Source organism: Rhea americana, unplaced genomic scaffold (genome assembly GCF_003343005.1).
Source record: "Rhea americana isolate MKP2758 unplaced genomic scaffold, rheAme1 scaffold_20, whole genome shotgun sequence".
Classification (NCBI taxonomy): Eukaryota; Metazoa; Chordata; class Aves; order Rheiformes; family Rheidae; genus Rhea; species Rhea americana.
The window spans coordinates 3,973,653-3,999,979 of NW_028186150.1; the positions used below are offsets into that span (position 1 = coordinate 3,973,653).

Below are 26,327 nucleotides of genomic sequence, written 5' to 3' on the forward strand. Positions count from 1 at the left end.
ACGACTGACCCTGGGCAGAACTAAGCCAAATATGCTTTCGAGAAAAGAGAAAAACTCCTACTCCTGGCTCCTAGAGAGTCCAGCAAGTGCAAGCATGCATTTGACACTGTACAAGAGCAGTGTGGTACATGTTTGTACCCTGATCCAAATGGGAAGAATCTGGAAAGTGACTGTACACAAGCATTAGAAAAGCTCCTACAGCAAGGCATTATCTAGAACAGTATCTTTCTCAGAGGTAGCAGCTCTTCAGCCCTTGCATCCTTTTACTGGGGGACAMACTAATTAGTTTAACAGATGATGATAATATTGAACTACTACAAAGTGATGATCATTTCTGCTTCCCTGAATTACGCCCCTGTGTGCCTCCTTGCTCCTCACCCCAGCCCTGGCTATTAGGAAGAGGCTTCCCATATGCTATCAGGCTCCTGTATTACTACAGCAAGGGACTGTCCTGCTGGATGTGCAGCAGCAGCTGCTTATACAAATAGTGGTTTCAAGACTTATAATAGTCTTGAAACCCTTATAATAGGTTTGAAGGAGAAGATGAAAAAAAATCACCCTGTTGGTTTCCAACCCCCTGCTCATATTGTCTGGTACTGTTTAAGGGTGCTCTAAGGAGAAGCATCCTATTATAAGGGTGTTCCAGGACAGCCTGGAAGTTACGTGCACAGTTGCTTCTGTGGAACAAGCACTGATTATTGGTGGCATGCTAGGACTTAATGAAACTTAATAGTAGTGATTCTAAGAATTTAAAGAATGCCAACCAGTATAACAGGTAACATTCTCCAATGGAAATGTATTTTTCAGGTTGATAATAGAAAATATGGCATCATTACAGGCAACATACAACATGTACAAAAGGGCAGTAAGTAGCTACTCTGATGCATTTACAAGGTTTCCTATGGTGGTCATGTATATACATTTTATTCGTGGTTGTTCCCTTTTTCCATTTTAAGAGAGAAGAAGGATTTATTTCAGTTCATCTGGGGACTACACTGCAGCTTACCATAGTTCCTATTTGAGAACTATATTGTTGTAGCAAGTAAGCATAATATTACATTCAGTGACACAACTTTATACAAGGCAAACTGCAAATGCATGCATCACAGTAACTTAKATGGAAATCACAGAAAATTAAACCAGAACCTGAGAATGAAAAGTTTCTTTGCATTTCAATATGCCATTAGCCTAGATGGCTGTGTTGCCTAAAACTTAAATTTTAACAGGTTAAATAAAAAGTTCATAGAATGCTGTTTTGAAACAGGCTTCATCCTCATGAGACAATTACTCTGTGTTATAGTAGTTTTACAGCTGTGATTATACTATTCAAAAAAGKAAGAAAAATCTGAAATAATTTCACTTAGATGAGATGTGAAACATCAATCTGATTAGAGTTAATTTTTAAATTAAGCTAAAATACTATTTATTAACCCCCCCCCAATAACTGTCACTAAAAATTAGGCCTCCTGTAGATTTAGTTGTTCCCTCTGCAAAACCATGTAATGAGCAAGATGTCATGGCAACATCTAAATACGACTTGCACTTTCAGCCCTCTGTTTTGATGCTAGGAACATTGCATATATCGTTCAGGGAATTCCTAGATTATGGAATCCATGGCAGAAAGCATTAACTGAGAAGCTTTTATTTTTAAGAATAGGGATTTTTCCAATAAGCTAAGGTAATGGTATAGCACTTGAATCTGTCCTTGCTTTGCCGCAGACTTTCTTCGTGATCTTGGATAACTTCCTTTATGTCTCAATTTCCAATTCTAAAATGGGAATAACTATCTCATATGCATGTCATTAGAGTAAGCAGTTTAGTTTAAAAATTGTTTCATTACAGCTGAATGCTGAAGGACTTTTCCAAAAGAACGAGTGCTGGTATAATGCATTTCACATGGAAAAGCGTTTAGAATCACTTTTGAGTGAGATATTTAGGATTACGAGGAGACTGCAACTGAGATCATCTTTTTCTTTCATCATACAAATGAAATGATACATCATTTCAACAACTAAGTTAAAGAAAATAAAAGAAAATGTCATACACTGTGTGCAGTCAGCCTTAAAGAGGTTAGAGAGTCAGATGCTGTAGCCAGAATTTTTAGAAGCACTGAATAATTTCATGGCTACTAACACCAGCTCTTATGCTTACTAAGATAAGGATAATGAAATCTTGTGCTTCAGAATGTTAATGGATCATTTGCAAAGGTCAGAAAGGAATGTTTTCTTACACATGGCAGGCAGAAAATGTATAAATGCATTTTGATTTTTTATTTCCCTTTAAAAGTGAGAGAAATTAGCTAAACAGAAACTGGGATGACTGCATGGAGAAGGTTCTAGTTTACGTAAAGCTGATTGACTACAAATACATGAGAGGTCTTTGAGACTGTATTTTATACTTTTTTCTACTTACTTATATTTACCATATAAATTCTGTATGAGTTTGATGGTTACTTACATGTTCTACTTAGAATTGCAAACAATTAATTTAAAATGACGAGTGTACATCTGAGAAACAGATGCAGAAACTTTCAACAAAGATTAAAAATGAAAAAACCTTGAGTGTTAAGTTTGTTATATTTGAAAGTTCTGCCACTGATAATTAATTTACTTATGAAAATATTTCAAATGTAATTTAAATAGCAAGCCCAGAAATTTGCTTTTTGTAAAACAAAGGAAGTATTAGTTTTTAAAAAATACCCTTTCCTGCTCATGCTTTACTTTCTTATTTTTAGACTATTTGAAAGATTATTCAACATTGAAATGTAAATTTTTATATTACTAATGCAATATGTCTTTCTCCTGTATGTTATTAAAAAAAATACTATTTGTAAGCACTCAAATATCATGAGCCATGAACTTAGCATGAAGTGTTAATATTTGTGTTTTTGTTTTAAACCATGTCAGTTAAGTTATTGCTTCAGAAAGCTTGGACAGAGTAAAAAAAAAAGAAAAAAAAAGAAAAAAACTTGACTAAGACATGGTTTCAATAGTTTCAGCTTGCCAGAGACCAAATTTCCAAATTTTAAAGAAAAAGCTAATGATGTTGAGCAGCTCAACCTTAGAAAATTTTGTACGGTCTGATATGCAGAAATCATTCTGAACATAATTCTTTCTCTTTGTCTCTTTCTCTTTCTCTTTATTTTTGAAGTCTGCATACAGAATTTGAAGCAATCTGTATCATTAACCTTTTGAAAGTCTTGTCTGAAAAACAGAACGATGTGTCCTCTGTGACACACRCAGTACTTACTCTTTTATTATATCTGAATTAAGACATTTCCCTTCTGTTTCCATTATACTGATATATACTTGCGAAAAGCCTAAGAGTAACCAACTATGCTCTGGGTTAAATTGCAATATCCATAAAACAGATTATTTCAGGGTGACTACATCTAAGCAGCATAAGCGCTTAAACAAAACCAATTTAGCTTCATGAAAGAAAGGTGACTGCATTTACATGGACTAGCAACGTTTTTTATTGTTTCTTTAAACAGAACTGATACTGTGTGATACTGGATTTCTGAACCAGTCTAGTTGAACCTACAAAAATAGATTCACAATACTGATATTGTTCAGTTGTAGTTCAAAYAAGCTTATTTTATGGAATAAGAGAGCAGAACGTGTGAAGTCACTATACATATTTGAAGGACTAACAGAAACTGATTTCAAACCTGCAGTCTCCTCAACCATCATTCTTCTAATTTTTTTATTAAGCTTTTCTCAACAAAATATCATTTAAGTAGTCTGTTAAAGCCATTGAGAGTAACTGAAAATACAGTAATAACATCTAGACTTTCAAAATTCTCCAAATATTCATCCATAAGAGGACTGAATAAGACTCAAACATATTTTCATAAATGAAGTGTTATAACCATCTAAGATTATTTCTTCTGGATGCTATATTTTCCTATAATTTGCAAAATGATGCATTTATCACAAGCTGTGATATATTTAACCAAAATAGTAGTTGAAGATATTTGTGAACTGTGACTCAACCTGTCCAAAAACAAACAAAAAGTTAACAAAGAGTTAGAAAATACAACGAAGAGTTGCTTTATTTTAGACATATATTCTTTTTTACCTGTTGGCAACGTAGATGACTCTTTGGCTAAAAATACAAGTCACCACTTAAAACAGAGTCTCTGAGTTGTAGCCTGTAATCCCAGACTTGCACCTGAATTTTCTTGTACTGTTATCTGCCTTTATATTTAGGTCAACACAAGAATGCCTGCTTTCTTGGGAGACTGGACCACTTAGGCATTGTAGAAAAACTAGAAAACTTTTTCTGCAAACCAACATGCAGTAGTTGCACAAACTGCTCCATAGCTGTGAACAAGTATGTGGCTGGAATAAGACAAAAACAGTTCAAAAGTTGTGTGAAATTTCACAGTGAACATGCCTCACTTAACCTGCATAGGCTGAAACACTACAATGATATTTACTGCTCTAAAGCCACTGCTGCACAGCACAGCAAAGTGCTTCTCCATCTTTTGAAGCTGGCAGCCCTTAGTTTAATTGAAAACAGGCCAGAATGACATACTGCAAAAGAAAGGGAAATATTGCTGATAATAATGAGATACCCACTGAATTTGCATGAAAAGTTTACAAAGCAGCTTTCAAAAAAAAAAAAAAAAAAAAAAAATCCAAACTTGAAAACTTATAGACAGTTGGGGAATTCGATATTCTTGGCTTTAGTTGAAAGCTTTACGCTTTACTTCAGTTTCCTTATCGCTGCCTTTGGAGCTGTAGCCCACTAGTGCTTGGAAAAAAACAGAAAAAGAGCTCTCTTCCTTGTTAAAACTATGCAGCTGCAATTTCAGCTTTATAAGGACGTGTTACTTCTTCTGACCTAGCTGTTCACCTCTTTTCATTAGTCCACACAATAGGAAATTCTGGAAGGATGCAGTACACAGCTTCACCTCTAACTTCAATTCCTTTTTCTGGAGTTCAGAAATAATTAGAAAAAGTTGTTTGAATATACATATTTGCAACACAGATAGCTAATATTTACAGTACTGCTAACACTCTTGTGATACTTATCTTCTGAAAGCTTAAATTCCCCAACTGATGCAATTATATGAGAATGTATATTTTTATTAAAAAAAACTTTACACTCACACTTGCACAAGTAAAGCTAGAAACTCCAACCACTTAAACAATAAAAAGATCATATTACTAATATTCCAATCAGTTGCACAGGGGGAAAATGTCTGATTTATAATCCCTGACTATTTAAAGATTGGCAATATTGCCTGCAACATCAGAAGTTCAAGTAAAGTTTTCTAAGCAAAAAAGGAGTTATATAGAAAAACATACTAGCAGAGTATGCCTACCTGTAGCAAGGAAAAAATCCCTCCTAACAGAATTCAACTATTCATTTTTTAAATGATTTCAGCTTCTTCCATGAACACAATCTTCCTTCTGCCTGGTGCAGTTCTGCATATTGAATCCTATGGTGTCAAGTGACTACCAATACGAAGCTTACTTTGCTGCTGTCTGGTACATGCCACAATGTTTATGTTCCAAGTCATTACTAAAATAGCTGCTAGACATTTGTGTTCACCTCACAAACCATTTTTGTTAACCAGCATGAGAACTCAATGCAAAAACAAAGAAGAGAAAGCAAATTTCTGTGATCTAGAATAGCTCGACTTAACAGCATGTGAGAAGTTACTCTGCCATAGAAGGTTTAAGACAAAGCAAAGCAAAGCCAGCAAAATAAGAACTCTGAAATAAGGACTGCAGAACTATCCTACAAATAATCCTGAGCTGGGACTGAAGGCAGCATTTTTTAAAAARAGAAATGACCTACTGGTAGGGACTTGAAGAGGCTTTTCATATTCTTTTCTATTTGTCAATTTGGATCAGGGCTTCCATAAGGCAGTGATCACTGCTAATGAGTCCCACATACATGAATCAATACAGTGCTTCCTGTGCRAAGTCAGAATTAAGTTTATCTCTGAGATAATCCATGAAGTCAGATTAATGGGAAACGTTCCTAGAATTCAGGATGGCTATTCCAGCAGGGTGTATCAGAGGCAGCAGAGTACAGGGGCAAAGAGGTCCTTGGAAATACAGCTTTGGTGTATGTATCTGGTATTATCCTCTATTTTGTAAGAGTGGAGAGTGAATGGACCAATGAATGTGCCCTTGAGGAACAATGCATTTAGAAGTTGGTAACTTTAAAATAAAAAAAACATAGAGTCAAGGCATATAAAAAAGAAAAGGTATTAGGTTTGGATACAGTGTGTCAACTCTGCAGGATGTACCAAGTAAGAAACTAACTCTGTGTTTGGACTTCAGTCATACAGCTCACTAAACCCATTACAGCTTGATTCATGTGAACTGAACCCATTCATATGATAATATTACACCTAGGTATGGAAACTGAACTTCGGCTAAAGCTGAATTATTTATTGGCCTGTTGTTCCTGGCCCACAGAATTATTATTTTTGGTAGACACATGCTCCAATTATGACCCCATTTATTTAAACTTTAATTGTAAAGCCAAACACAAGTCCAACAACAGATTTTAATTTTGAGAAAACTAGAATGTCTGTAACAGAGGCTGAAATACAGAAGATACTCTCCCATTCTAAGAAGTGAAAACATTAAACAATATAATCTGAAGTGCAAGCCAGGTTGGTCTGACTTGCTCAATCCGTGGTACATAAAGTTCATCAAAAAACTTTAAAAATATATTTTTGGCTTGCCTCACACAGCACARGTTAAATACCTCCTCACTTTTTACAAAAATGTCTGAAGGGAGCTGGGAGGGTTTTTGCCTCGACCACCCGGCTAGTTGACACACTTGGGTCAGCCAGTACTGCTGGGTGAAGAAGCACACAGACAGACTTCAGAGCCAGGAACCCTACAAAGAGCAAGCAAAGGTATTTGGGGGTTCAGATTACATGGAAGAGGGAGAAAGCAAGCAGGAAGACTGAAAGTATAGAGGGTAAAAAGATTTGAGATGCCTAAAGGTAGCCTGATGTTCATAATCTGAACTCTCCAGAGCAGCATCCAGCCCTTGGCTTGTTCAGTCCTTGACTAGGCAACGTTCCAATAAGACATTTAATATTCCTCTCTTGTGCTGGTGCTATAATCTGAAACAGTTCTTGGGCAGTTTCTGAAAATACTCTAAAAATTAACAGCTGCTCCATATTAAATTTCAAGCAACTGATCTTCTGGAAGCACAAGGACATTAATTATGAGAAAATCAGTCCGTGTTATTTGTAATAAAGTAAATGAAACCAAACACATCAAGTAGGTAGTCTTTTCAAGAAAGTACAAAGACAGCCATTATTGGGATTTCCGCTCCAGCTTGCAAAAATGACATGCCTACATTTTATTCAAGCTCTGAACTATTAAACAGAGCAGTATAGATGTAATCTACAGTAATTGTAGCCTTATCTAACTGGTTTAAGTCATTAAGCAAAATTATACTTAAAAACAAAGATTAGGGCTATTTTGTTATCAGAGATGATTTTTTAGGATGCAGGCATTAAAAAAAAAACTTTGCATTTGGTTAGCTTTACTGAATTCATCTCATTTATTCCTCTTCTCTCCCCCCCCCCCAATTCAATTTACTCTATGGCTCAACTTCTGTATTACGTTGTCATTCATGCTGTTGCATTGTTGCTTACAGTTCCAGCATTCAGCTTAAAAACACCACGTTAGAATAGTATGAGAAATTACTTAGTAGCTAATCAAAACATGGAAATGTAGATGTAAGGCTGAATATCCAAGATAACACTCATACTTTAATGTGCAGTCTCCTTAGAAGTAAGAACTCCAAAAGAAGAAATGGGAATGGAGAAGGCAGAAAGTAGGAAACAGATCAGAAAGCCTGACCAAAATTTAAATTTGCCCACGTCTCCCAGATTTATGCCAGAACCTGATCTGATCTCAGGCATAAAATGCCTTCAATATAAAAAGAACTGTTATAACTGAATTCATCTCAGAGAGAGGAGGTCTGCGGAGATATAACCACAGCTGTAAGACCCATGTTTTTCAATTCTAACGCTCATTTTGGCAATTGCTATTCCTTGTAGCTAATTTAACAATATTTCTTCTTGTAAGATTACAAGTGAATTGAGCAATGGAAGAATAAAAGCACCATATATGTCCTAGTTGTTATTCTGCTATCTTTCAACCACACAGAGGAATGTTAGAGAGATTAATTCCAGCTTTGTTTAAAAAAACCCTTTCAATTATGTAAATTTCTTGCAGTTAAGACTTGGCAGCTCAAAGAACCTTAAAACAACGTAGATAAGGCCAGACGCATGTGTTATTCTACTCTTTGCGTGAACACTGSATATACACAAGATACTATATTTACAGAACTAAAACCCTGCAGAATAAGGAGCAGCAGAAATTGCATGGTGGATGTTTCTTTAAGTATAAGCCAAGGGATGGAAGAATATTCAGTTAACTGATAATTTGGTTTCTGTGGTCCAGCTAATACTGGACCAATGCTAAGACCAGCGGTAAAGACAGTAAATAGCAGCAGTTAACCTGAAAGTATGATAAGAATTGTTTTCATCAGAAAAAGGGAAGTTTAAGACAGTGCTGTTCCTCATGTTATTTTTAGGGATATTATGTATAAAACATAATTAGAAACTATCAAATTATATATATAATCTCTCTCTMTMTATATATATAGGATATAAACTGGATATAATTGTTTCTTGACATTAAATAAGGAATGCAAATAAGTTAGTGAAAATCAGTTTGAACAGGTATATTGATGCCATGTTTTTAAAAGCTTAATGTGGTAAAAAATTTGTAGGTTTATATGTGGCCCAAAAGTGCAAGAGCATGGATTTAAAAAAAAGCCTGATTTTACCAGCTCGTATCAGTCATTTAATTTTGGTGCTARAAGACCATAAACCCTATAAAGGCAGGGTTGGCGAACTCCAGGCTAACTGCAACTAACGAAACTCTGTGTGGGGTGAGCTGTACAATCGAAACAGAGCTCAGCTTAGGAAAAACTCTATGCGAGCCCCTGCGCTAYGACTGCATTTCTGAAGAAATAAGAACACAGCTATTGTGGGCCAAAATACAACATGTTGTGCTTTGAGTTTTGTTTTTACCATCAGCTTTTGTTTCAAAGTTTGATTTGGTAAGCATACATGTAAATTAACTTCTTTTGTTTTTCCAGTAATTTTTTTCCTTTTTTTTTTTTAATCTAAGAATTAATATAAAACATTTTAGCATTTTCAAAACACTTAATGAAAGATCTGATTACTAGATGAATAGTCAATTGAAACAAATCTTAAATACAACAAAAAGCCCATATGCCACTTAAAATAATTTAAAATCGTTCTGTGTTCTAGTGTGGTACTGCCAGCCAGGACATACATATAAGCATGTTGCTTGAGGTATTGTTTCTTGATTGTTACATGAGAATCTTACTCATTTGACMATGTCTTTGAAGATAATAACCTGTAGGCCAGTAATTCTAGTTAGGAAAGCATTTACTGAATTTTACAAGTAGGAYTTGTAAAAGAAGAAAGTTTAGTTAGAAACTTTCTCAATAGCTTTCTCAACAATAGCTTGAGAAAATATGAGTTTGAAAAGTTCCTGGCTGAATTATACAGACTCAAAAAAATCTATTAACATATTGTATTTGAGAAACTGATCAAAGAGAGTATTATAACATTCCCTGCAGCAATACTGCCAGGGTAGCAAATGCACTTGGAATTCATTACTGTTGTCATAATGCCAAAGCAGAGAGGGAAACTCATCCTGATCGGACTCCATTAGGGTTTTGTTATTGTAAGTAGAGTAGCAGTGAGGATGAATGTTCTACAACAGTATTAAAGCACTCTAGATAGCTGTTTCTCCGAGTAAAAACTTTGCAATCCTAGAAGCACCTTCCTTCCACCTCCCCAAAAAACTCCTCCCCAAAAGATAAAGGTTTCTAAGAAAAATATACTTGTTCTTGTTCCTAAAAGAGGGAGATGAGACACAACATTAAGAAAATGATACATAAAATTAATAGGTACAAATATTAAGTTTGTTTTATTCCCTAGACATACAGGGAATTTGTGAGCAATGCGCATTCTTCCATGACAGAGGAGTCAGTACAGGGAAGAACATCTTTATTTTACCAGTTTAGGAGTAAAATCCAAAGGGATAAGTATACACAAAACAAACCCATTTGAACCTGCAAGCCCCTATTCCCAGAAGATAGGGTTTAGAACCAGTTTATAATGCTGTGAATTAACCTTTTAATAGATACTCTGAGCCTGAGGCCTTCCAGATCCAGCAGAAACATATGATTATTTTGCCATCTTTCATTAAAATCATGTCAATTTATAAAATCAAGTTTATTTAAAGAAGTGACATGAAGTAAATCATCTATGTAGGTCAAGTTTCAGTTTGCTATTGTTATAGTTTATGATACTCCAAATATAAAATGTTTTTAAAATTATATAGAGTCTAGCAGCTGTTAGACATGATTTTATAAGTGTTTAGGAGGAGCTCACTTAAAATACCAGATTTCTAAGTTTGAGATTRTTAACTACAAATAAGTAATAGCGGAAAACTGCCCTGACTACATAAATAACATACTCAAACAAGTATAATTAGATCTAAGGAACTATTATGTTGTTGTATACTTGATTTATAGCAGTTTTATAGCACTCTCCTAAAGGAGGAAAACTGGTCAGTTTGGTGGTTTTACTCATGTTTTTCTTTACTCAGGAAATAAACTTTTTTGTTACTTAGGCATTTAGAGTTATTTACCAGTACTCCTCCTTCTCTAATAATAAAATTATATGTAGGTATCTATTCCCAGTCACATGGCCAAAAGAATTATGAATCTGTGCTTTCATGAAGTTGACTTGTATTGGCATTGGTGTGCCAAATTTTAGGCAGGTCGGCATTAATTCCCAGGGAGCCTGAAGAAGTAAATAGATTACACTATTTTAAATGTGTTGATTTCCTCATTTAGATATATGCTCACCTAACAGGTACAATGAACAGTTTTTAATGGCAGACTGGAAAGATATTTGTAATCCAGAGATTATACTATTTTCAAGGAACTTGAATAGTAGCTCTCAAGAAGGTGGTTTATCAACAGGTCCACAGCCAAACAGGCAGCCCTGAAGAGCACAGTAGGTGCAGTGATCAAGATGTAGCTTAGTTAACAGCAGGAGGGAGAGATAAGTAAACTCCAGTCTGTCTTTTTTATTACAGAAATTTGTAAAATAAAAGAGTTTTTATACTCTTTACTGAGATAGTAAGTGCTTTCCAAATTGTTTATGCTTTTGTTGTTGTGAATAACAACATTCATACGTCTTTTTAAAAAAGAATAGGTACAATAAAATTGCTTGTATTTAACAATATATATCTTAACGGTGTCCGTCAGAAACCCAACTCTAAAGCCAATACACAACACAAAAGCTAAATGAGGATTAAAACCAAGATACCCAGGAATCAAGAAGAATGGAAGAGAAAAGATAAGTCACTCCAGTGTGGAATAAGGTAATACAGACAACACAATATGAATCTGTAGAAACCTGAGGCAAAATGTCTTAAGAAACAAGATGTAAGCTATGAAATTAAAGAAGTCTGTTTTTTTACGGATATGAATCCTCCATCTCTCTGCAAGCAGCCCAGCTTCCTTTGAGGCACTTGCAATACCCTTCAGCCTCATCTTCTAGCCACCCCCAGCCTCTCCGCAGCACCCCAAGCTTTCTGCCTGCCCCTCATTACTGCAGGGGCAGAGCACCACAGGCTCTGGCTGGCTCCATGCTGGCTATACGGACAAAACCAGCAAATAACTGTTCAACTCTACTTAAGTAAAGTCTTCTTCTCGAGGAATTCTGTCTGGAGTCACAGACCATGCGTCTCTGCAGCAAGTTCTGCCTTGTACCCAACTGCTGCTATTTACGGAATTGGTAGAGCCTTATTGGAGACATTTTAGGCTTAAGTAGACCACTGAATTCAGCTATAAGTAGGGACTACAAATAATGCAAAAGACAGCACACTGAAGCAAGTCTCATGTCCATAAGAAACTGGGCTTTTTGTAGGTAGAGAGAGAGAGATTCTGTAGCTTTTACCAGTATTTTCTGCTATGGTGATCAAGATAAGCTCTACTGTGACTTGGCTCTGACAGCCTCACAAGCCTTCATCTTGGTAACTGACACTAATGAGATATGCAAGCTGCTATGCAGCCAGTACTGGCCCCTGAAGGGCATGGGTCTGATAGCCTACGCTCTGTTAGGCTAACACAAAACCAACATCTCTGACCTCATCATGCCATTCTAAATGCTTCTGACTGAGTATGTACACTCTTCCTAAATTCAGCTCAGGAAGAAAACCCCTAAGAGCATTGATGTTGAGGGCAAAACTGGCAGGACCATTAATTTTTTAAAAATGAATTCTTACAACAATTTGAAAAAGTACTCTACATTTTCATATTAGCATGAATTATTAGTTTGATTAAAAATGTAGGCTAAAACTTTCAAGCTTATTTGCCTAAAGTTAGGCCCCTAAACCCATATTTAAACATGTATGAATACAGAAGTACGTATTGGGATATGTTTTTGCAGTCATCTGGAACATATTTCTGGACATCTTTATTTTTCCTTTATGTTTTCTGAGGTGGGAAAAACAGTCTGAGCACACCATTAAGAGAGCTGCTTAAAACTACTTTATCACTGCTTTAGAACTTAACATATCAGCATGTTTTCCCACTTATTACTTATTACTACTGTTTTAAATAAATGCTATAATTAGCATTATATAAGCTATATAATTAGCATTAGATTGCTCTAATATAGCTATTAATTCTGTAAAAAGGTATACCACTTTCCCAGTAAACTATGCCAGGACTTTTTTTTTTTTWAATAGTGATTTTAATTTGGACCCAGAAGTAAGACTTACATGATAGATGCAGAAAACTACCATATTGTGAAGGAAGGAAAGGGGGCTACTTAATAATGTGCATACTCTGAATATGTTTTGGCTTGGGAGTTTGGCAATTTTGGCTAAGTGACAGTGGGTCCCTTATGAGATCATGGTAATGAGACTAACAGTCATGACAAGTTAGACCAATTAACCATTTAGTTAAATAATCTGTGTTTTCTGGGAGCTAACAGTAGATATGTGGGAAGGGAGCATCAAAATCAGTCTCCTTACAGCACTAGGCACTGTTTGGACTGCGGCCTAATGGATTATTCTTATTTTGAATTTGCCTACTTAGTTTTTGGACTCATGTAAACTATGGCATCCACAATATTTGTGCAACTGAATTTCTTGTTAAGCTACAGGCTGCAAGAACTGCATTCTTTCATTGGTTTTGATCCTGTCACCTRAAGATTCAGATACCTTGTAGTTGTATTATAAGAAAGGATACACAACTACTCCCTCTTTTTCTTCTTAATGCTACTTATGATTTTATAGACTTCCATATTACTGAAGTTCAGTAAGGCTGCTAAATGAAATGAGTTAATGTAGAGAAATACATCTTTGCATGCCTGATAAATGAGCTATCATAAAGATGCTACCCATAATTAACATGTTTAGTGAATGCTATGCTGATTCTTTTTCATGTAGCTACGAGAGTCTAGTTAGATATTTCAAGCCCACTATTGTTTCTTCATACATAATTGCTATGGAACTTACAGAAAAAGTCCACTGCTAGAAGCTCATGTGATTTCATGATTTTTCAGTCCCATTTTACTCTGTAGATTTCTTTCTGTCTCTCTCTAAGCTGCTGAAGAGTATTTACAGACCATGCCACGTGTATTCTTACTATGAAGTTATCTTACCTGACCCATTTTTCAGGTATCCATTTGCGTCTACAGTTGTATACATGATATAAGGACCAGGCTGATTAACACCAAAAGGCTACAGGAAAAAAAAAAAAGAAAAAAATTGGCAAATTTTCACATTTATTTCTTTGATTTTAGGGCAGACAGAGCTATATTCATAAAAACAGTAAACCAAAGAGAGATTATTAATAGATATTATTTCATTTCTATTTCATAGATTAATAATTTCCTTAGTACATGGATAACTCTGAAATCAAAATTATTTTGGTCATAGTATTATGCAAAAATTCATTTTCATAATGAGACTGATCTGTTGCCTAAAGTAATGTTACTGCTGTCAAATCTTTTCTAAATACACTATAATACACCAATAAAAAGCTCTCTAAAGCAGAGCTGTTTTCAGGACAGGAAATATAAATAAAAAACCAAACTCATGTTTCTAACACCTAAATACTTTAAAATGTCAGCTTTAGCTTGAGGAAAAAGCATAGGCAGAACACACAGTGTATTATTCCCAGCAGTTCATGTTATTTTTGGAAGGAGGAAACAAAGATTTTGAAGAGCCCCAAGGCTTGTGCACACATGCTCTCTTTCTCTCGCTCAAAAAAAGTGATATACAACAGACGAATGTTCAACTCTTAAAAAAAAAAAAAAAAAAAGTGCATTTAAGATATTAGGGGAAGCAGTCTAAATCAATCTGGAGTGTATTCTTTAAAAGTAATTTCAAGTTTATTTCCGAATCACATCATAAYAATAGGTATGCAACTCAGAGTTGAGCAAAACTTTGTGGCCCCATCCTTCCCATGTTCAGCGTTCTCATGCTCCTATCATCCTGCTCTTCTGCAGCACTATGTCAGAGCATGTCAGATGTGGGTCGTAATGACACTAAAAAGAAGAGATGACGACACATTTCACACTGTAGCTCAGAAAAATACTAAGCTGTAAACCATAAGAGTAAGTGATGATGAGATGCAAGATCAAAGCTGGGAAAATAATAATGGCTAGAATGGAAGGAGACAGCAAAGAAGATGTTAATGCGTATCCATGAAAGATGAATAAATGAAGTGAAATTTTGGATTTTTTTTTCTTTTTTTGCTGAGTGGCTGTATGCTGACCTAACGTACATCTTGACACTTTCTGGCAGCGAGTTTCATCGACAGTGAAGGCAATGTTTCAATGATTTTGATAATGAAGTGCTCACCAGCATCTGTTGTGAAGGTTTACTTTTTCTTTTTTCTTTGAAACCTTCTCTTTAATTTTCCAGTTAAGCTAATAGTATCATCAAATTCTCTTACAATATCAAAAATGAAACCTTATGTCTTAAAATAGGCTTGAAGAAAAGGTTGGTCTCATTTGAAACAGTTTTTGGATTTCCAAATGAAAATGATATTTCTTACTCTAAGTTCCGCTTTTAGGTCAACTTTCAATGTGAACATAGTAATTTGTTAACTGATGGCTTGGTGGGTGGGTTGAAAGATCTCTGAAGACAATTCACAGAACTGAAGTAGAAATCAGCACACTTATATGTGGTTAATCTGCAGAATCATCAGCATTACATTTCCTTTTCTTTCCCTTTCCCTTTCCTTCCCTTTGTTGCACCCACTTCCTGCACGTTACTGTATCTTCTGTGCCTCCAGAAGTGGCTTATTGGGCAGCCCATGACTAAATCTGTCAGGTAACTGGTTTGGCCTGTCCTTCACGACTGCCCAGAGCCCATGCAGGCTAGGCAGTGCGGGCAGCTAGTGGTGTTACACAGGTCTTTCCAGTATCTGGCGCATCCCTGCCCCTGTAATGCTAAGTAAAAAATGCTGCTGCAGGATCAGTCCATTAATTTCATCTCTGAGCAGGCAGCTAGAAGAGGACTCGGCTTCCAAAACGTGCAGAATATGACCATGCATGATTTGGRTGACATATTCCTCCAGGCAGGAACTGTCTCAGTTATATGGACAGCTCTCAGGATAATTAGGCACCAGCCTGTTTCAATGCTAAATAGTAATGTGAAGTTATCGTTGTACTTACTGTTATCTTCCGAGGGCAGTCATTAGAACAGAGGCCGCTGAGAACTGTGGAAAAAGAAAGATTTTGTTCTTAGCATTTATATTTACAAGCCATTTTACAAGTACTGCCTCTGAAATCCATTCAAGTTTATTGTCATGTAGCCATTAAAATACATACAAAAATTACTACTATATGACTTATGTTAATGTGCACAATAATTCCTAATCTCTTTGAAGTACACTGCTTGGGTGAAATTAATCAGCTACTCGCTGCTTTATCACACCTATTTGGTTAACCAGCTTCAAAAGGGGAGATTTGCCAGAGATTAAAGGGGAGATTTAAAAAAAATTTTCAAATTAAAACATACGTTAGAAATAGTGCACCATACACTTTATTCATTATCCTTCATTTCTATCCATTAATAATTACTTGGTAGAGATTTAACTTTACTGTTTTAATTGATAAAAGGTTAGTAGAGGTTTTAGAACTTGATTTAAAGCAATTTTTAAAAGTTGTAATAAACTGTGAAAAAATCCCACAATTCTATAAATTCTAAGTATTATAAACAGATGTGTATAATGGTTGTTTAATTACATGTTTTAAAACTTAGTTTGGAAAAACAGTTAAATTACAGAAAACTGTTAAATGCTTATTTATAATCAGCTAAAAGAGAGACCATGAAAACCATCTACTCCATAACCCAGAACATCCTGTCACATTAAATATTAAAATATCAGTACCAAAATGTATTTAAAAAAACAAGAAAGGAAAAAAAAAAAAAAAGAAAAAAAAAGAAAAAACCCCTAACATGCTGTTCTGATGCAATTCTTTACAACATTAAGGCATCAAACAGCTACAGCTGGGTTGAGCAGCAGCCCCGGTAAAAGCCACAGACAGGGGGGAAAAAAAATCTACATAGTAAACCAGGCCATCCTGTCACATTAAATATTAAAATATCAGTACCAAAATGTATTTAAAAAAACAAGAAAGAAAAAAAAAAAAAAAAGAAAAAAAAAGAAAAAACCCCTAACATGCTGTTCTGATGCAATTCTTTACAACATTAAGGCATCAAACAGCTACAGCTGGGTTGAGCAGCAGCCCCGGTAAAAGCCACAGACAGGGGGGAAAAAAAATCTACATAGTAAACCAGGCTCCACAGAGCGACAGTGGGGACCACCAGCAGGGTCGCCGGGAGCTGAGGGGAAGCTGGGGCGCCGCGGCCCGGGGCAAGAGCGCGGCGGCCGGGCTGAGCGCAGCCCTCCCGGGCAGCCTGGCAGCTGCCGAGGCGGCCGCAAGCGTCCGCTGAGCTTCGGGGACCGCATGGTGGGCAGCGGCGGGCAACCACACGGTGCACGTAGGACACGTCGAGACTTTCAAATAYAGAAAAATTTATAAACTCCAAAAAAGGATAACAAATATCTGGCGAGGAAAGATAAAGGGGTGACAAAGCACAGTTTGAAGACTATGTATCTACAAATATAATTTTTGAGCTATAAACCATATTCTGTATATTAGACAGAGGTGTGCATGCCAGTGGACATCGACTCTTCCCGTTTTAATGCAGAATCGCACACTACCATTTACTGCACCATTTCAGTACTGGAACAAATATTCTGATCAAATATATTTGACTTTTTATAATGACCAAAACTGCTCTCATTGCCCACGTGCCAAATAAATGGCAATGCAATTAATGACACACCAACTGGCAGAAAGCATGTTTTGTTAGAAATGCTCTCCCCCTYATTACAGTAAAAAAGTGTTTTTAGGCCACTCATTAATTCCTATTTTCTGGGCTTTCTATATATGTAAAACCACTCAAACCCTGAAGAATTACAGTAAAGCAGGCTTGAGATGACAGACATATGGGGAACTGACAGAACTCTCCATCAGAAAGAAAACACTGCAACCACTCATGGTGCAGATGAAAATACGTTGGCTGTTGTTTCTTGTCTTGGTTTCTGAAAACAGGCAAGATAAAAAGGCAGCCACTGTGGACAAACAACCTTTTCATTCAGGTCAATAGTGCTGAAATCTCTTCTGGTTCCTTTTGGTATAATTATAGTGTGTGTGTGTGTGTGTGTGTGTGTGTGTGTAAGCATGATGACATTTTTTTCCTGATTAGTGATTAATGAGCTAATCTTCCTCCATTCCCAAATATTATCAGACATGAAAAATAAGAAATGAAAATGTTGAAAGACAGGTACACATAGATATAATGGCATTTTTATATTGACAACATTACTTTCATTTATCTCACATAATATTTGTGCAGAAGATTAACAGAATATTAGAGTTTGAAGGGACCTAAAGAAATCATCTAGTTCAACCCTTTCTCTCAAAAATAATTACAAATACTACATCATTTCTTAACCTATTTATAATAATCTCTAACTTTGGTAACTCTGTAGCTTCTCCAAGAAATTTATGTTCTTCATAATCTGCCATTTAAGATATTATTCTTATTGTTTATCCTGTGTAATGTAACTTGGTTACATTCTTTCCCATCTTGCACGGACATGCAAAACACTTCCCCCCATCTTTGCAGAAACTTATTGTATGCTGGGGACTTAAATGTTCCTTACATTTCTCTTCTAGGCTGAATAACTCCATTCCATTGCTCCTTTCTTGTAGCTCACATTTTTAGACATTTGATAATTCTCGTTTTTACTTCAGAAGCCAGCTGAGAGATGAGTTTTTGAGACCTAATATCTGTCTATGGAGTTTTGCTAGGATGCTGAAGGAGAGAAGGAAAGCTCCAGCATGAAAAAAAGATTTAAATTGCCTCTAGTTAACAGTGAAAGACGACAGGCCTTCTTGTAAAATCAAAACTGCACAGAGACAATGAACATGTATTTAAAAGGACATAGTGGTCAAAACTGACATTAAAAACAGCTAGAATATTGAAAATTGTTGGCAGAATTACTCCGAACTTAAGTACACTAAAATAAAACTCCAGAAGAAAACCTTTGAAAACAAAAATGTTGAACGATGTTGCATATTTCTGCAATCTCTAATGTTTTCCATGCTATGTTTTTTCTTTTGTAGTATTATCAAACACAGGGCATTATTATGGTGTTATCATACACAGAAGGTCTAATATTCACATTCCTCTCAAAGTCCTATTTTGACTTGATTTTGCAGTGATCACTTACCAATTACTTTAACAAAATAGGCATCTGCTTCAAAGTTATTTTTTAATGTATGGATAGCAAAATCTTTATTGAAATAGCCTTTGCTTAGTACAATGATATCCAAGATCCCCTGAGGGAGAGAAAGAGAGGGAAAAAAATTAAAATTAGAATGCAGATTTACTCTAAATAACATCCAAACCCAACAAACAAATTATCTTAGATAGATTAAAAAAAAAAAAAAAAAGGAAGAAAACACACATGGCAAAGCTTGCATCTCAACTATTAATCTGAAAACCTTTCAAAGGATATTAATCTACGGCCCTTTACAACAGAGTGCTCCACCGCAGCAGTGGGACAGCCTGCTCCAGTTCCTTGCTGCCCTCTTCACGGAAAAGCGYGGCTCAGGAGGAGCGTACGAAGGTGGGTGCGCTTTGCTTCCCCTACGGGACGTGCTGTTGCTGGCTGCCACCTCCCAGGGAGCCTCCCACGTACCGGCACCGCCAGCTCCGTGCGCTGCGACTGCTGCTGCTGCGAGGCAGCTGCGCGCTGCTGCTCGCAYGCGGGCAGCTGCCCTAGGACCGCAGCAGGACAGAGGCCGGTTACTGCASGAAAGAGCTGAACTTACATCTTCATATATGTCAAAGAAGGTTGCTACCACTGCGTCCTTGATTTGATTTAGATCTGAGAGTTCCCAATAAACTTTAAACATTCGACGCACACTCTTGCAGCTCACATTATTGCATGGGACGTTTTCTAGTAAAAACGCTTGCTGATTGCTGTAAAACATACATGTAAAACAACAAATAATGTTATCTTCTCTAAAAGGTCTAAGTAATAGGCATTAAAAATATTGTAAATAAATAATTTGAGCCTACTGAAGGTAAGTATCATAAAAACAAAGCTAGCAGCCACCACATACTTTAAATCCATGAGCACTTATATTAATTTTGCAGGCAGAATTACAGCCAGCATGTAACGGTTGATTTAAACCAAAGAATACACTAAATAAATGCATCCAAATCAGCAGGAATCATTTCATTAACCATCTGCTCAAAAGACCCAACATATTCTTGCTTTATTCTGGGACAAGAACAAGTGCATTTATCTGCTATCTCCTTAATCCCTCCCTGGTCCTTCAGCTTAGACACAAAATAATGAAAATGCACTGCATCTTTTTTAATGATAAACTCTCCCCACATCATTTCCATGAATAAGTTTTCTTACATATGATTTTTTTTTTGCAAAAGTTAAACCAAATTTCTATCAGTATGTTTTTCCATTGTTTCAAAGCAAAAAAAAATTTACCACCACAGTAAAAATAAGGCAAGACAAACCAAATTACATGCTTGCTGACACGGAGTGAGCAGAGACAGGGAGAACAGCTCAGATACTGAAATGAGAAATAAACAAACTGAGTACCAGCTCTAACAAAGCAAAAATCTCCCTTCTGAATAATTTAATTAATACATGTCTGTGGGTCAGTGGCGGACCCAAATGAGCGGTGTAGGATCCAGCTGCACAGCTGGATGGCTGCTAACATCACACATTGCCTCGGAAACTGTAAAGTTCCCTCTCTCACCAGAGCCAGGAAAACCATCAGGACTTCACCACCAGAGAGTCCGACCCCTCGGCAGGTCTCTGTTGCTGACTTTGGAGCTCACTTGGACCCACCGCGGCAGCGGGCACAGACCACGTCTCTCCCTAAGTCCTGCGGCGCCCGAGCAGCCACACTCCCTGGCGCTGCCGCAGCATGTCAGGACCCAGCAGCAACCCTCAAAATGCCCTTTTTTGTGATGACCTTGAACACACTGTCATTGCACAGGGTAACAACAAGCTGTTTTTCCATATGTTAACGGCYTCTGATGCTTCCCAGATGGAGTCGTGTCCCCCTGACACACCCCACACACACACTGAAGTAACTTCAGCATTTTCTTGAGGAAAGCTGATGTTTTTACGTCTATGTTTCTATGGTGTATCTCAGATGATCTGCTGCTAATACGAATTATATCCATGACACTCATATTTCTGCTGCATCCATCTGAAAAAGTTGGAGAAGGGCAAAACATTTACCTGAGAAAATCCCCATTCCTGACACTTCAGTAAATCAGTTTGCCTTTCCACTGCCAAGGGAACATCGCAGAGCTCGCAGTGGGAAATAAAGTGGGAGTTTGCTCTCTGTAAAACGCGTCAAAAGTAAAAAGGGATGTTTTGACACTTCCTTCAAAACCTTCTAATCACATTTCTTGAGCTTTTGTGCAAAATATACAAATGAGGCCTTTATTTTTCTCCTGTGCTCTATATTTGATTGAAAGTTTTATAATGACCCACTTCTTACTGTTCCACTGTTAGAAGTAGCAATATATTGAATTAATGTCCAGCTAAAAGCAAATTAAGTGATCTACACTATTTAAGACATTTTATTATCAAAATCTGAGAATGTGTAACTCTAACTCAAAATTATTAAATGTTCCCATTCATTTTAGGTATTTTATGTATTATACTGGTATCATTAAGCAACTRCGAGGCAAGGTGACAAATTGGGCTAAGCACATCGTTTCAATTTCTCTTCTTCATCATGTCATACGTCACTTGCATTTTTTTAAACTTCGAGGAAATTTTATAAAGATGCTTTCTTTAATTCATATTTTTTAACTGCTGGAAAAGAATATATGCTAATTATTTACAAGGCACTTGATTTTTAAGTTCACATTATACTATACATATAAATTACAATCTTAGACTAAACTATATGCTTTGTGAATGCTTAGACACAAGAAGTTCATTTACTACAGTCATTTTTAAATTTTATTTCCTTGGTAGTGTGCATTTAATGACTTTCAAAACATCGCAAATGGACAAACAGTAACATAATATCAACTGCATCATGAGAAAAGAGGAAGATATTAATAAAAGTGGCAAATGTCATCTTTTTCACCCTTCTACATCAACAAAAGAAACACAAAACAGGCCATGGAGGGGGGGAACCTACTTCTAATAGATGCTGAAAACTGAGAATGTACGACGAGAGCTATCCCAYAGAGGGAAGAGGGGAAAACAAATATCCACAGAGGTAGCATCTCCTGTGAGAGAGCTGCAGAGTTCTGCAGAACCCCTAACCAGGACAGGGCTGGAAGTCTGCTCGTGTACACCGTCTATTTGGAAAATTCAGTTCAGGAAACTTCATTTCATACAAATATTGACTGGTATCCATGGAGTCCTTTCTGAACTCGCCTATAAAACTATCAGCTGAAAAGATATGCTTTATATGTTAGCCATACCTACGAACACATACACATAGGTTTAACTTCACCACTGTGAAAACTCATATAAAGCTTAACATCTGTTTAACAGTCAGTCTTACTACTTACAATAACAAAATTAAGAATTGCAGAGTAGCAAACAAAAATAATGAATTCCTGAAGTGAATGAAAACTATTACTATTGCTGAGAAGTATGAGCTAAAACAAGGTTTAAGGTTGAACTACAATATTAAGCTCCCTTTAGAGTAAAGTTTTCAAGTGGAACTTACAAAAATGCATCACCTGATTGGAAGCACATAATTTGTTTTTCCAGTTCATATGCTAGCTGTATTAGCTTTATAATTAAAAGCTGAGTCTTTTTCTTGTCAATTCCAGAAGCAATTCCTTGGCATGTATTTTATTGATGGCTTCAAATTATTTTAAATTCTACCCAAGCCCTCRAAGCCTTTATTTCCTCTACAAGCATCTTTGGAAAGCACAGTTAGGAGCATCAGGATCTCACTAGTTATGTGGCTTTGAAACAAGTGCGGTACCTTGAGAGGGTGATGCAGGCCATCACCTTCCCCCCCMCACTTTTTTTAACAGTATTTATAGTAAGGAACTAAGTAACAAACTTGTCTTCAACTCTCTAGTTACTCACATTTGACTCTTAATTTTTCTCACATTCCTAATCTTGCTAGCTCATTSAAAATTTTGAAAGATATATCCTGATGATAGCATTTGAATTTGTTAATTTGCTAATTTGTTAGTTATAGTCCAGTAATGCTGCTGAAATATCAGTTGTTTCTGCTGAAAATATGTTTATACTGTGATGTTTACTCACATGCAAAGATTTCTTCCTTCTCTTTGACTAACAGTGAGTAAATATGACTTTTTTCCTCATATATCCAGACATTTATTTGTTGAAATATGAGATAATTTATACATATTCATGACTATGCCCTAATAATAATAATTAATTATTATTATAAAATAATAATAAAAAAAGCATTCACACTACTACTTCTAACTAGAGAGAAGAAAGTGCTAATTTGGGGAGTGGAGATCRGTCTTCAGGTTTACCCTTAAAATAYATGCATATAAAATATAATGTACTTGTAGCCTTTCAGACATACCTGTATATAAACAGCCTTAGTGTTTTAAAATGCCACCTAGTTTTTAAGGAGAGCTATGTTTAGAGGCCCACTGAAAACTGCAGATACCCTAAGCAGTTGTCTGGGTGCACATATGCACAGTTTCTTCCATGCGCACAGTCAAGTGATTCCCACTTGACTTGATACAAAATAAAATACAAACAAAACAAAACCAAGATAAAATAAAATACAAAAACCACTGGAACAATATATTAGTAAAAGATTTTAGATTTTGCTTATATAAGCAAGGAAAACTAATGGAAAACAGAAACTAAAAGCATCTGTAAGCATAGCGCAAGCCTTAGTACTTGCTTTTGGGGGCATTACCTGGCCATGCCCAGGGCTGCTCGCTTCTTTCCGGGAAAAAATGCCAGAGGTCTGGATTTGGCCTACAAGCTGCCGGTTGAATCCTTATGTTTTTATGGCTTTCATTCACAAGCATTACCAGAATTGGAATATCTACCTTTGCATTCTGTTTCATCCTACAATTACCAACAGCAAGTTTGTGCCCTTCCTATCATTATGAACAACATTTTGAAGGTTCATCCTTTCAAAAAGATCTACCTGTAACAATGCAAACCTACAAAGATATCCTTAAAAACCACCAAACCATGCCCCTGAAAGGTCCTCCGAAAGCACATGAAGACAGGCTACATTGCAACGACAGCATGCTGAATCAGTGTTCATGTGTTACACACACGTGCGGCAGTCGATATAAAACAATTCAGCTGAAAYACTGAGAAGAGGCCGAGCAATGCAAGTCCACCATGCAAAGGAACTCAGCACTAAGAGCAGCACACCACCCGTAACATGCCACTCGCAGCACTATCAGTATTTAAGTATTCACACCAGTCCACACACAGTGGCACTGATTTTTGTACCATCTGCACAGCTTTAACCCAATGAACTTCTTAATAACGCTCAAGCCAGTGTAGAGTTATTTCCCGGACTGGAACCTTCTGACTGTAGCTGCATGTGCAGCAGAGCTAAATTTCAGAAGGCTGCATTGCTACAAGCAAAGCTTAAAGCCAAAGAAAGACTGGAGATGCGTTTATCCGAGTTTTAACATAYTGTTTTGTGGTTAGAATTAAATATTCTTTGTTTCATACGTCTCATATTCTGTCAGTTTGCAGCCAGTTACTTTACAGTGAATGCTCGGACACCCAAATGACAATATCTTGTTGCAGACATTCAGAAACACTGAACTGGCCTCTATCTTTTAGATTTGCTCAATCAGAAGCTGCTTCTCAGTCCTGAATTTTAAAGAATCCAACCTGCCTTCTGACGAWTCATGAGTAACAATGACTTAGGAAGAAATAATTGTGCCAAATAAAAATATTTTCAAGTTGAGCCGTGCAAAGGACTAAAGCATATATTATTTTAAAATTAAGTGTGAACACCATGAAAACTGTTATTTTCTCAAAGTATATYATACTCTAAATTTTTCACTCTATTGCTCATATTCAGTTCTTGTTGAGTGCCAACTTTCAATCTTTACCGTCACTTATCACCAGTGTCAGAAAGGTACAGTATTTCGAAGTATACTCTTACTTTATTTGACCAGTCCAAGCATTCGTTTTGAGCAAGAACCTCACTGAAAACATACTTCCTTAGATTATATTTGCAATAGAAGATGGCAATTACTAGCATCTCATTTGGAAAACAAGTGGTTAAGCAAAAGTAATTAGCAATTAGGTGACAAAAAAACATTTATAGACTCATATGCAGTACTTATACTTTCAAAGTTACCCCAGTCTATTTAAAATCAAAGTGCAAAAAAAGAACATATTTAGATAAGATAGTAAGCAGAGATGAACCAAAAAATAACTACTGATAAAATTACTGATAAAATTCCTTTAACTATTATTATTTTACAATTATTCTAATATTCTAAAATTTCTAATTCAGTCATAACTACAGGGAAGAAAAAAAATCTTAAGAAGCCTGAAGAAAAATTTGTGGACTAGCATTCTAATATGCAGGTTTTGACTTAAGTCAGAAGTTAAAAGAATTCATAATAGATAGATACACATGTAGGAATTCACTGAGAATTTAGTGTCTTCACTTGTTAGTATTTATAGTCTGAATTCAAATCCACACCACACTTTCAAGTACAAGTGAGATTCCTTTTGTGGCTGTTGTTGTTAATAAGGAATTTATCCGTGCTATCAGTATATTTCATACTTCTATTCAAAATTAACAGCATATGGCAGGAGATTAAACAGAGGCTGGCATTAATGCAGTTATAAGAATATAAATAATCGTTTTCCTAACTTACTCACCTGAAAGGACAGTAGGCCAAAGTCATTCTTAAAATAATCTATTTCTATTTCAGTATCTTATAGGGAGTTTTAAAAACCTGATCTGAGAATGTTTCCAACATTATGTTAAAAGCATATAATTGATTTTGATTGTATTCTTCCACTATCAGAGATCAGTATATTTTCAGATGAATAAAATGTTTTCTGCCTCCTTTAAGTTAGAGGTAGTAATTARAAGCTAGACTTCCTAGACTATAGCACAGATTGAGGTCAAGAGCATACAAAAATGCTTTTATCATTTAATCACAGTAATCAATCACTGAAAACAGATCTGAAGATGTAGTATRAAAAGCTTCAGAGAAGGAAATAAATAGCTTGATCCAAAAGTGTTTAAAATCAATTAAATAAGGTTTTCATTTTTATTTGCTATAATCTAAGACGGGCTTTTAATTTAATTTCCACACTGTTTTAATTCTCTGGATTCTATGACCCAGTTACAGATTTTAAAGAGAGGTATTTGCTTAAGTCACTCAGAAACAATGATTTAATGTAACTGTGAAAGTGACATTTGAAARTAGGTGCTAAAAATGTGATTTGCATTCCCATCCAAAAGTATTAAGAGTCTGTTTCCATTACTTTTCTACAAATAATACTAGAAAAATATAGTGTTAACATGCAATGTATTTTTCAACTCTTAGTTTAGATCCTTTTTTCCCCACCCTAGACTTCTGCTCTCTGAACACTTCTTTTACAGCCTG

At 36.0% G+C, this 26,327-nt stretch overlaps 1 protein-coding gene across 2 annotated transcripts in view; it reads right to left on the reverse strand.

Moving 5' to 3' along the window:
• Positions 1-26,327, reverse strand: part of ITFG1 (integrin alpha FG-GAP repeat containing 1) — a 99,073-nt gene that overhangs the window by 11,092 nt on the left and 61,654 nt on the right. For both annotated transcript variants that reach the window (XM_085303817.1, XM_085303818.1), the window contains exons 11-14: positions 19,541-19,691; positions 18,937-19,045; positions 15,803-15,846; positions 13,781-13,859 (exon numbers count right to left, since the gene is read on the reverse strand). In XM_085303817.1, coding sequence (XP_085159943.1) covers positions 13,781-13,859; positions 15,803-15,846; positions 18,937-19,045; positions 19,541-19,691 — 383 coding nt within the window. The remainder of the gene's footprint in view (positions 1-13,780; positions 13,860-15,802; positions 15,847-18,936; positions 19,046-19,540; positions 19,692-26,327) is intronic.